The following is an 11478-nucleotide window of genomic DNA, read 5'->3' as shown; positions in this document are numbered from 1 at the left end:
AAAGGTGGCATAAATATAAGGTATGGCTGCAAATAAACCTGTGGCACATAAGTGGAGTAACGAAATTGCTCTCTCCTTCATGTGTAGTACCCCATTTTAATTTATGTGATATAATATAATTCATACAAAGTTTAATTAAGAAAGAAATTAGAATTTAAAAACTTGTAATCTTAAATATGCTATAATATTTTTGTGTAGCTTATAAAACTTTTAAACTTGTAACCTTAAACATGCTATAATATTTGCGTGGCTATAAAATCTTTTCATTACAGGTAAAATAGAAAGTGTAAATTTAATTATAGAAATACCGTATAATTATGTTTGGAACGAATTAATAAGAAATAATACTACGTAAACTGAAACGGCAAGATTGGGTAGTTAGTGTGAAAGTGAAGTTGACTTGGATGAGGATCTTGGATGATGGCAGAGACCTAAATTCTTTTGAACTACAATATTCCCAGATTGTGTAGTCCACGTTACTTGATATGTACTTGCAGCACTAGTTTATGAGTAGCTTTATGTGAATATGAATCTGATCGGAGGGGCATCTGTTTTGCATCTATTTAGATAATAATGTAATAATGAAATGAGGATGGTGCATGAAATTGGTTACCATCTACCAATTGAATAAATAAAATTAAAAACGAAAATACGTGCTAATGAAACTTTGCTGAAGTTGCACAATTAAGGTGTCGCAGTCATCCAGTAATTGGTGTAGTGCCCTTTTAATTAGATTTGGTCTTGTACATATGTAGTTTGTAATTGTAATAGAACTTATTCTATCAAATTTAATATCTTCTTAGCATTTACTCATATATTGTTAATCTACTCTTACACTTAATAATTTACATATGGGATAAGGTTCAAATAAATTAGATGTAAGTTCGAACCGTCATTTCTCAATTCTTCATGGTGTTAACAGCTATAGCTCATGGTGTTGTGTTTCTGGAATTATCCTCTGACAATACAGGGACAATTAAAAGGTCGTATTTCTCTTTGATATCCTTCAGACTTCTCTGGTGGCTCGTAAAGTCCACATTATAGAGCAAAAAAAATCATGTACGAAAATAAAATTCGTTCGAAATTGATTAATCTCTGACACTTTGTCTGATTTGCTTAGATCCTTTTAGATTCTAATTCTCCTCAACTTTATGCAGAAATAATATCATGATCATAAATGGTCATTTTCGATTTTACATAATTCAGCTCTCTCGAGTCCCAACCCATAGAGCAACATCATTAAACTATGCCGGAAACACAAGGTCTGATGCCAAAGCCGTTCAAATCTCTGCATCAGATACGCTCTAAACAGAACGATTTCCATTTCAGCTTCAGCAATAAATAACTATCTGCAACTTTACACGGGACACTTCAATGGGACAAAAGGAAAGAACACATCAGGTAAAGACGTGCCGCTGAAAAACAAACTTGGAAACTTTCAAACACTTCAAAGCAAAGATGGACCCGATTGCCTCAGTTGCGCCACCAAATGGATCTCATAGAAAAGCAACTTGAGCAAATTAGACGGTGTCATCAACTGTCTCCTGCCATTCTCCCTTGATAGATATCGTAGGCCATCTAAAACTTCTAGACTCATTTCATTCATATACCTCAACGAGATTACTATTGATCATCTCTATAGTCGGGATTCTCCTTCAAGATGACAAAGCCTTCAAGAATGGGCGAGAGCGGAATGTATCTGAGCATTGACAACAAATAGGAGTAAGACAAGAAGCTACAGGAACGACACTGTTAATATACTACGACACGAATAATCTGAAAAGCTTTCTTTTTAAAGAAGTGCAAACTACAAATAAAATTCCAAAGATAAGAAGAATTATACTTCTCGGTTGCAAGCTCAGCTCGATCTCCGGCAGCAAGGAGAACCGGGGTTGAGTGGGTCTGGAAACCAGTAATGGTCTTGGGTCGACCTGCCTGGCCTACAACATCAACAGCTTGGCCAACACGGACAGGAACCGACAAGGGTTTCAAATTTTCATCCACAGTCAGTAGCATCCTTGGCTGTGAAGCCAGAGTAAGGAAATAAATTTAGGAGCTGATAGTGGGGAAGCCAGAATAAGATCAAAAAGGAATAGGCTTGTTCAACAGACAGCAAACCTGCATAGCTAAAGTGAGGAAATAAAGCACATAGTGATATTTCCCCAAGATAATGGCCTTCATATCAAGACATGCATGCAGCATAGTTACCAGTCCAGCCAATGCAGTCCTGAAAAGGTTCAAAGCTGGTCAGCTGTGCAGCTCTACATAGGATCAAAGAGAACTAGCATATTCAGCTTGAGCTGTATTCCATCAATCAGCCAACTAGCTCAATCCTCTGAATACTGGTTAGTCGTATTTTATTTTTTTAATCAGTTAAAGAACAAATATACAGCACAGACTGCAAACGAATCGGCATTTAACAGATTAGTGCTAAAGTTTGCAGTTTAATGCACCAATGTTCACTGCCACACATCAAGATGAGAACTTTTCTTCACTGAATAAGAAAATCATTTTCAGCTCGTGTTGCAGATATGCTTTTAAACACTTTGTGTAGACTAGATAATGCTTGCTCTTCCAAACATCAATATGGAGAACCACATGCAAGTTGTAGAGGAGAGGGCTTACGGAGATAACAGAAAGTGTTCAGAATGATATGGTGAGAGAGTTAACAATCCTTTTCCCTAAATGAACAAGACCTTGGGCAATCCGCACCTGCAGTAGCAATGATGCCAATGATCAGAGCAAGGGATCGTAATTGAATATCACAGGAGCCAAAAGAGAACTAAGAAAATTAGTTCTTACACAGAAGAGAAGGTTGGCTTCTTTGTAATAGTAACTGGAGAGATTGCGCAGCATGCCAGCTATTCTGGCATTGTTTGTTCCTGCACCTATCAATCCCAAGGAAATGATAGCAGCCTACATACAGTATTCAGATAAGCAATTGAGATTTGAGAAGGAAAAAAATCTATAGTAACACAAATATCTACTTTCTGCTGTTCCTCAAACATACCATAGCTACTTCGGAGTCTGAATCATGACTAAGCCTGCTCAGAGTGTCCATCACATTGACCTGTCCAAGCCACCAAGGAGCAAAAGATATGCTGGTACGTGAGAAACGAGAGAAGAAGAAAAAGTCTGGGCATCTACTGCTTATGATAAAACTTTCAGCAACTCAACTCTAAAGAAGCAACAGAAAAGGACAAAACGAGGTCACTGATACATATATTTTCCAATATACCTTTGGATTTGAAATGCAGAGGAGGGCAAGAGCCAAAGGAACTGCTCTTCTGATATTTTGCTCTCCATACTGTAAAAGGTGTTCTAGCGAGCGTATGGCCATCTCGAGCCCCAGTTCTTCAGCCATTGCCACCATTGCAATACCAAGGACGGCAGGTCCCTGGAAGGTTTCACCCTTCTCAAAATGTTGGGCACATTGACCAAGAAAATGTTGGACCTGAGACATTGAAACTTTCAGCTATTACTGTTACTCTCATGAAACCACTTAAAAGCACAAGTCTTGTACTACCTTGAGCACATTGCCTGTCCCAGCATAGGCACAAGAAAGCAGGGTCATATCGCAATGTTTTCTAATCTTTTCATTGAAAGTCTTTGAGACCTCAGCTGTAGCCTCGACACTTTCCTATAAAAAATTGGCAGATTGATCCAAAATCATCATGGCAAGAAAAAAGTTCCGCAAGATCTAACAGTTCACTGCAAGAACATTGATCAACAAATATCCAGGCTTTTGGGATACTAACGTTAAGAACAAATATTTTTCGTTTCAAGGTTGACTCTATATAGTATTGTTACCTGTTTTCCAAGATACAGGAGACCAAGACCAAGAGGCAACAGGCGGGCAAAGGGCTCGCCTAATTCTGACTCACTTCTTTCCATCAATGCAAATATTATTGCCTGAGCAATCTCTTCATTGCACGAACCCACATATACCAATCCCAATGATATAGCAGTAAAGGCAAGCACATCAAGGGAAGCCTTACTATCTCCAAGTATTGGAGTCAATTTACTACGGATCTGAAAATCATGAAGTCAATTAAATAGTTGTATATCTCTAGAACCTTCCGCTGTACCAAATATAAAGTTTTTACACAGTAGACCTATTGCTAAACTACAAAAGAGTTTCATGTCCACACAAACAAAAGATAACTATGAACTCTACCTGCTCATTCTGAGAACCAGCATAAGCAAGACCAAGGCCCATTATAGCACCAATTCTAATTGAAGGGTCCTCTTTGTCTATGTACTCAGCTAGAAGTGCCAATGCCTGCTCAAAAGAAATAAATTAAAATCCAAGCCTAGCATGTTTTGCAGAAGAAACATAGTGAAACACAACATCAAGGAGCTCACCGGATCACATTCGTTCTTGATACCACAGTTTACAATCCCAACTCCTAATAGTGCACCGGCAATGACATGGGTATCAGTACTATGGAAATACTTGTCAATTTGTGCAAGACCAGAATCAACATCCCAAAGCAGGATCATACCCTAAATGTTTAGGCCGGAACAATCATTAACTCATGATAGAAAATGAAAAACGAATAGTGACACCCGACCAGCAAAACTACGCACCAGACTTGCAGCAGCACTAGCTTTTCCATGTTCTTTATTTTTGAAAAGCCAGCTTGTCGAGGCACCACCACTTGACGCCTCTGATGGTACAGTCATCAACTTATCCTGGAACAGAAATATAAAGTGAATAGAGTATGTAATATATTATTATTATAATATATATATATATATATATATATATATATATATATATATATATATATATATATATCCAGCAGAACCCATTATATACCTGACCAAAGCCAGCATTCACAAAGGCATTGACAAATGTAGAGGCCAAATTTTGTCTTGCTGAATCTACACTTGCCCCCGCACTAGCCCGGCCATCAAGCAAATGTGGCTGATAAATTAAAACAAAGGGAATCAGCACAAATTTTGGTTACCAATGTCTTCTGTTTGCGCGGAGTGGTGATAGATAATAAACATAATTTGCCAGACAAGCTTTTCTTCACCAAGGATGCCAGGAAATAACAGACAAGATATTTTGTTCCACTCATTATTTTTCTTTTCTTTCTTCTAGTTGGTAATTCAAGGAGATAAAGGAGTATTGAGAATGCCTATTTGATAGCGGTGGCGACAGGATGAGCGGGAAAAGTATGAAATTATGGTGCTTTTTTTATTGGGCGGGGGGTGAAAAGCTAGTCTGCACTTGCCGGCCAAATGTTGGCAAAACATAGCTAGGTGAATACTTTGCCCACCAAAAGAAAATCGACAAAAGTTCAACAGCACACACGTCCCAGGCAATGTCAGTTCATATATTTCAATTAAGGAATAGAGAAGATATGCAACAGTAGATGCAAAACAAACATAATTAGGAGGAAAGGATATATTAACAAGTGCAAACCTTGTATATGTCATCAGGGGTTTTTGGTTCCATGACCTCAATATCACGAGCAAGTGTCAGATAGCCTTCACTTAATTTAGCATTGTTAATAATCTCCTGTAATCCTTCTCTTTCTTCATCTTCTGCACACATCTCTTCATCAAGCTCAAATGTCTGACCCTGCATTTCCAAACATTAAATCAGCAATCTTAGATGAACCATCAAAGATAAAACAGATTTATGTCACAAGCTATAAATCCTGCACAAATAACTCTTAGGGCAGGGGATGCTGGGTCAGGAGAGAAATTATCCGGAAATAAAGGGAAGAGAGGTCGTGGAGAAGAAAGAGAATTTGATGAAATTTAGGATGGCCACCGAGGAAAATTCACACAGCAACATCGTAAGCCGGAAAATGACAAACAGAATAGAATAATGGAGAACTTACATGGCGAGCAAGAATGTAACAGAACTGCTTCTTCCGCAAAAGATCATCACACGATGTAAAAACTTGCTTTACATACTGCAAACAGATGCAAACCAAGAAAAAATAATCAACTTATACCCAAATTTCAATTTTAGAATCTATAGCTCCACTAGACTCTAACTTAAAAGAAAACAGATCCGTTAGACTTTAGCAAACATCCCTACACTCTAACAAGCGATGTTTCTTTTAAAGAATGGGAGGAGAATGAGAATAGAATTAAAAAGTGCATACCTGCATGTTATACAGGTATAGTGCAGTCACTAGCGCACTTGGATACTCCTCAAATTTCATATAGATAGTGTATGCAATATCAAGAACCAACATGTCATCAGGTCCAGGAAGGTATCTGTTAGACAGCAAAAATCATGAATTCTAATGCAGAGGTCATGGAGAATCTAATTAGACATTAGATAATATTGAGGACGGAAATTGCCAGCAGAAAACACACAAAAGAAAGGATGTATCACATTTTTTTTTGGTTTGATAAGTACATAGCATCTGTCTTTATATCTGGAAAAGAAGGCACCAGAATTTTACTCCTTGGCTTCCACCAGAGAGGAAGGAAAACACAACTAAAGCAACCAGAGAATCGGAAAGAAGGCCTTCCGAGGCACTTTGCTGCTCAAGAGAGACCGAAAATTTGCATATATTAAACTACTTATTAATCAGAACACAGCGCAATAATTCAGACTTCACTTCCACAAAGTTATCCACTCTCAAATATAGGCTTGCAAGGGGCAATGAGCAAGGATCTCATCAGTACCCATAGAGAAAATGCCTTCACTTTATTCTCGTAGAAAGACCCAACAGACTGTAACCATGCTTCAGACTCTCCCTAATATCCTTTCCTATTACAAATTTCATTCGTCATTGATAAATTCTTTTAAGTAATTGTGTGAACCAACAATTTTTACAGAATAAAGTTTCTTAGGAAGTGGTAGGCCCTCATCTCCAAAAGGTTAAAAGGTAAGCATAAAAAATCAAAAAGACGTCTAGGCAATGCTCAAGGGCAATGAATCAGTACAGCGCAGTAGGAACGTCAAATAAACGCATATCATCAGTTCGAATACTGGCTAATGAACTAGGTCTAGTGTTTAGGTAGAGAAGGCCAGGGGCAGAGAGGCGCATTATCCACCGAGTTCCGAAGCTTGATGCAAAGGATTTGCAGGTGATAAAAAAAGGTCTATTTCTAAGCTATTCATCAATTTTAGTTAAGAACTACAACCCAACGCAATGTAGCCACAAATAACACTGTGTATGTAAATGTTCGTAGCGCTAGAGTGGTTCGCCACTCCAGGTCAGTTTTTTTTTTTGGTCGGACTTTCTTACTGCGGCAATAGACCAGCCCCACTATTTACGCTAGTTTCATTATCAAGTCAACAACGAAACTTATGGGTTGGTAGGAAACTGCATATAAGTGTGAAGGATGAGAATAACTAAAAGCATAAACACTACACATTGACATAACTCCAGGAAATCTAATTTTGCCAAGAGAAATTCAAAGGATTCATATATGCTAACAGAAACTCCAAAATTGTGTCCTGAGCAAACTCACTTTGCCGAACTGGTGAGATAGGAGCACGTCCTTTTGTAATTTGTACTATCAACATGCTCGACTAAAAGATCAAGATCTTCCACCTGAAATTATTCAAAAAAGATATCTCACCAGTGACTCACATAGAAACGACATATAATTATGTAAGGGCAGGAGAGAAACAAATACCTCCATTAAAAGATCGACAGCCTCAGGTTCAGCATTATGCTGCATTGCAGTACAAGATAGCAGTCAAAAATTGGTAGCCTTTCAAACAAAAGAAAAGAGATGAAAAGCAATCTAAGCTTCCCCATCAGAACAGGATAAAAGGAAGGAAACCTTTATAGATCCATCCTGCAACCCAACTACAATTAAATATGCAAAATGATACCTTCATGTGAAAAGCAACAATTTGTTGCACAAGCTCCATTAGATCATCAATTGGGCCTTCTTCACCCTGAAATCGTTTACACATCATAAGAACAGAAACAGAAAAGCTGATTAATACCTCATTTCAGAAGTTATTGCATGATATAAATGTAAAAAAGCATGTTGTGACATTCACAAAATAACGATAGAAAAAGGCATGAAGTTGTTTGCTACTTTTTGTTTAAATAAATTAACAATAAAATTCAGATAAATGTCACAATCTTCAAGCAAAAGATTTGTACACATAACTTATTGTCCAGGTAAGAGAAAAAGTGACTTGTAAAAAGATGATAATAGGTACATATGTACAGTAGCAGGAAAGCTAGCCTGAATTGCATATGCATAAAGTAACCAAACTCTAAACAAAGCATGAACAACACAGGCTGTAGAAAAACACATTAAAATATTCCTCTAATACCTTGCACAACTTAAGAAATGAAGGAAAACGAACCTGCCGTTTTGCATACTCTTGTGAAATTTCTCCAGCCAAGTTCCTGTAGAAACAGTCAGTTACCCAGTACTTGAGAGGAAAAATGGATTAGGCAAGAATTGGGAAATGAAACACATTAATTTACACACAGAGTAACCTGCCTTGAGCTAGTATCTCAATCAGACACCCATCTCATGAATTGCAATGGATAATTAGCATTAACATCACGCAACAGTATAGACACACTTCTTTGGATGAGGGTGACAGTGATGCCCCGGTCAGTTTGCGCCCAACCCGCAATCGGACAGCATACTAAATCCATAAGCACAGGTGCAAGTTATTTCTGCCACTAGGATTGGAGTAGATGGGCCCACACTGAATGTTGTAGATGGGATTCGGATTAGGAATCTCCATATTATCTCTCCTACAGCTCAACCCCCCACCCCTTGCGGACAAGGGCATAGATACACTTTACTACTGCTAAGTGTTCCTTACCACTTAAAATGGACCAAAACTCCTAAAAATCTATTTTTATTTCCTGAACCTACATCGACTTAATATGCAACTGCACTAGGTCATCATTGATGTCTGCCAAGACTGGAATTAATACAAATGAGCCTGTTTAAGAGCCGTTCAGCACAGAGAAGATGCAGATTTTCTAAGGTCAGTTACTGGTTTGCTAACAAAGTAAGTTCTAAGATAATCATAAATAATATAAACATGGGAAAAAACAAAGAGGATAAGGATACTTGAATAGGAGTTTAAAAAGACAATGTTACTAGATGTCAAGCATACCTAACGTATTCATGTCCCCAGGAACCAATATCGCCTTGAGAACCCAACAGTCTATACTTCAAGCTCTCCTGTAAGAACCAATAAATTAGTAATAGTCATAAAATAGATGAAAAAGTTGTTAACGTCGCCAACACGAGTAATAGTATATCACGCATGCATAATTATTAGTACTCCAAAAATAGAACATACCCTTTCTCCTTCAGCAGACATTGTCAATGCCAAAACAGAAAGTATATCTGCCAGAAGTTTCTGCATGCAGTTGAAGTTGCGTGAGTGAAATTTATTCAACTTTTACAACGATTAAGTGCAATGCCAGCTCCATACCTTCATATCCGAGTCTGGCATTTTCTCATAATATCCCTTTAGTGTTCCATAGTGGGGACGCAAGAACTTTAATGGTTTTGGAACTGATGTCATCGAGCTTGTTGATGTACGAATTTCCTGTCTATAACATAGGAAAGATCATAAGCAAAAGAGACAAAAAAGAAATGTCCTTGCTTATGTAAAGTTTGACCCTAAAAAGTTCAAGGATTGAAGACTTAAACTGGGATCTGATTTCTCATTCAAACTGAGAAATATGCATGATTCATAATGCATGTAGCGCATGCTAATTCAACAAAGAGCTATCTTTTACACATCCATACATTTATTTTCCATGGTTTTTAATGTCTAATTGATGGATGTCTAAGGACTTCAAAGGAGGTCGCATCTCTTTCTGAAAAAGTTCCCAAAAGAAAGTGCCAGCTAATGATAAGCTTGCACCTATTACATTTGATATCCAAGATCACTTTACTAACAGGTGTAAGCATATAAACCAATTCATCGGGGGTAAAAAAAAGAAAGAGAAAAGGACAATGTTGGACAATCGTCTACCTGCTATTACCAATAATGAAATAAGGCACCTTAGAGCACTAAAGGGAACTTCTATCATCCCTCAAAACGTCAAAAAAACATGAGCATGCAAAGAAAATGAATCCAGAATAAACTAGAATACCAAAGCCCCAAAAAACTTACTATTAAGGTTCAAAGTTAAGCTCAACAAAAGCAAGTACCTATTACACTATCTATAGCTGTAAACATTGTCCAACTTAAATGAGAATTCAGCAGCTCACCTCAACAACTATCCCTCAATCCCAAACTAGGCGACTTCAATATCCACTTTCCGGTAAATACAAATTCGACATGTATTACAAAAGAAAGGGGGAAAGAAGATACCTCATGCTCTCAAGGGCAACCTTCTGTAGCCCTGGATCAGTGTCTTGAACTCTCTCCACATACAGTTCCAATTGCTGCTTCAATGCCAAATCCTCCTCCGACTAATCCCACCAAAATCAATAAATAAACAAAAAGATACAATTAAAACATAAAGTGACCAATTCTGTTCGAGTTCCGTGATTGCTTTGACACTTACGAGATCTTCGTCTTTCTTATCATCCTTCTTCTTTGGGTCCTTGGAGGGAACCTTAATGGTAGCCTCTTCTCCGGCGGACTTGTCACCGCCGGCGCTACCGCTAGCACCTGTACTGTTTGGATCCGGAGTCTTTGACATTTTTAGCTAAAACCCTAGCAGAGAAATTGCAAAGATATAAGTATAAATTATCGAAGTGAATTGTGTAAATAGCTTAGTTTCTATTAAAATACAGGTGAACATACGGGAAGAAAACGAGCACAGACTATAGAAGAACAATGGTTGTCGTTTTCAGCAAGCAAAGGTTTGTACTTTGGTTTTGCTTCTGAAACTTTGTTATATCTGCAGACAAACGAGGGAAGAAGTGAACCGGATCCCGGTCGGATTTGTGGGCTTTCCGCTTTAACAGCCCATCTTGGATTGACGGTCTCTTTTAAGCCCAAAATGGTATAGATTGATGGGCTTAATTTGGCCGGTCGACCCAAAATAATTGTAAAAATAGCACAGACTAGCCAGTTTTCGGACTGGTTATTCAAAAATAGTCAGCGTTTGCAAAATTATTAAAAAATAGTCACTATTTTGCTGCAACAGGGACTGATCCAGCGTAATATACTGGAGATCGGGCACTTCTGTATGAACTTCCAGCATATTATGCTGGAACTCCAACACGTGGAAAGTTTCAGCATAATATGCTGGAGATTGGAGCACCTGTGTATGAACTTCCAGCATATTATGTTGGACCAGTATATTATACTGGAACTCTAGTATATTATGCTGGAGTTCCAGTATACTTATGATGGAACTCCATTATAATATGTTGGAGTTCCAGTATACTTATGCTGGAACTCTAGTATATTATGCTGGAGTATTTTTCGGATTTTGAACAGTGTTTTCGTTCAGATTTATCTTTACATAAAAAGTGGCTAAATTTCGATTACTTTTGAAACTATGGCTATTTTTGAATGACCACTTGTAAATCTGGCTA

General features: G+C 37.8%; 1 protein-coding gene across 1 annotated transcript; it reads right to left on the bottom strand.

Annotated features, from left to right (window-relative positions):
* Positions 1 to 1148: 1148 nt before the first annotated feature.
* Positions 1149 to 10873, bottom strand: LOC107812562 (26S proteasome non-ATPase regulatory subunit 2 homolog A-like). Its single transcript, XM_075223290.1, is given in 27 exon segments — positions 1149 to 1699; positions 1844 to 2022; positions 2119 to 2227; positions 2626 to 2681; positions 2683 to 2712; positions 2803 to 2916; positions 3011 to 3070; positions 3239 to 3454; positions 3527 to 3640; positions 3811 to 4032; positions 4178 to 4282; positions 4366 to 4506; positions 4591 to 4695; positions 4823 to 4930; positions 5435 to 5593; positions 5859 to 5933; positions 6129 to 6243; positions 7453 to 7535; positions 7621 to 7659; positions 7823 to 7888; positions 8312 to 8354; positions 9086 to 9153; positions 9275 to 9334; positions 9410 to 9530; positions 10301 to 10401; positions 10497 to 10648; positions 10739 to 10873. Coding segments are annotated over 26 exon segments (2703 nt in total). The 5' UTR covers positions 10635 to 10648; positions 10739 to 10873; the 3' UTR covers positions 1149 to 1623.
* Positions 10874 to 11478: the final 605 nt, after the last annotated feature.

This window comes from Nicotiana tabacum, chromosome 10 (assembly GCF_000715075.1).
Source record: "Nicotiana tabacum cultivar K326 chromosome 10, ASM71507v2, whole genome shotgun sequence".
Lineage (NCBI taxonomy): Eukaryota > Viridiplantae > Streptophyta > Magnoliopsida > Solanales > Solanaceae > Nicotiana > Nicotiana tabacum.
This window is presented reverse-complemented; position numbering and strand designations above follow the sequence as displayed.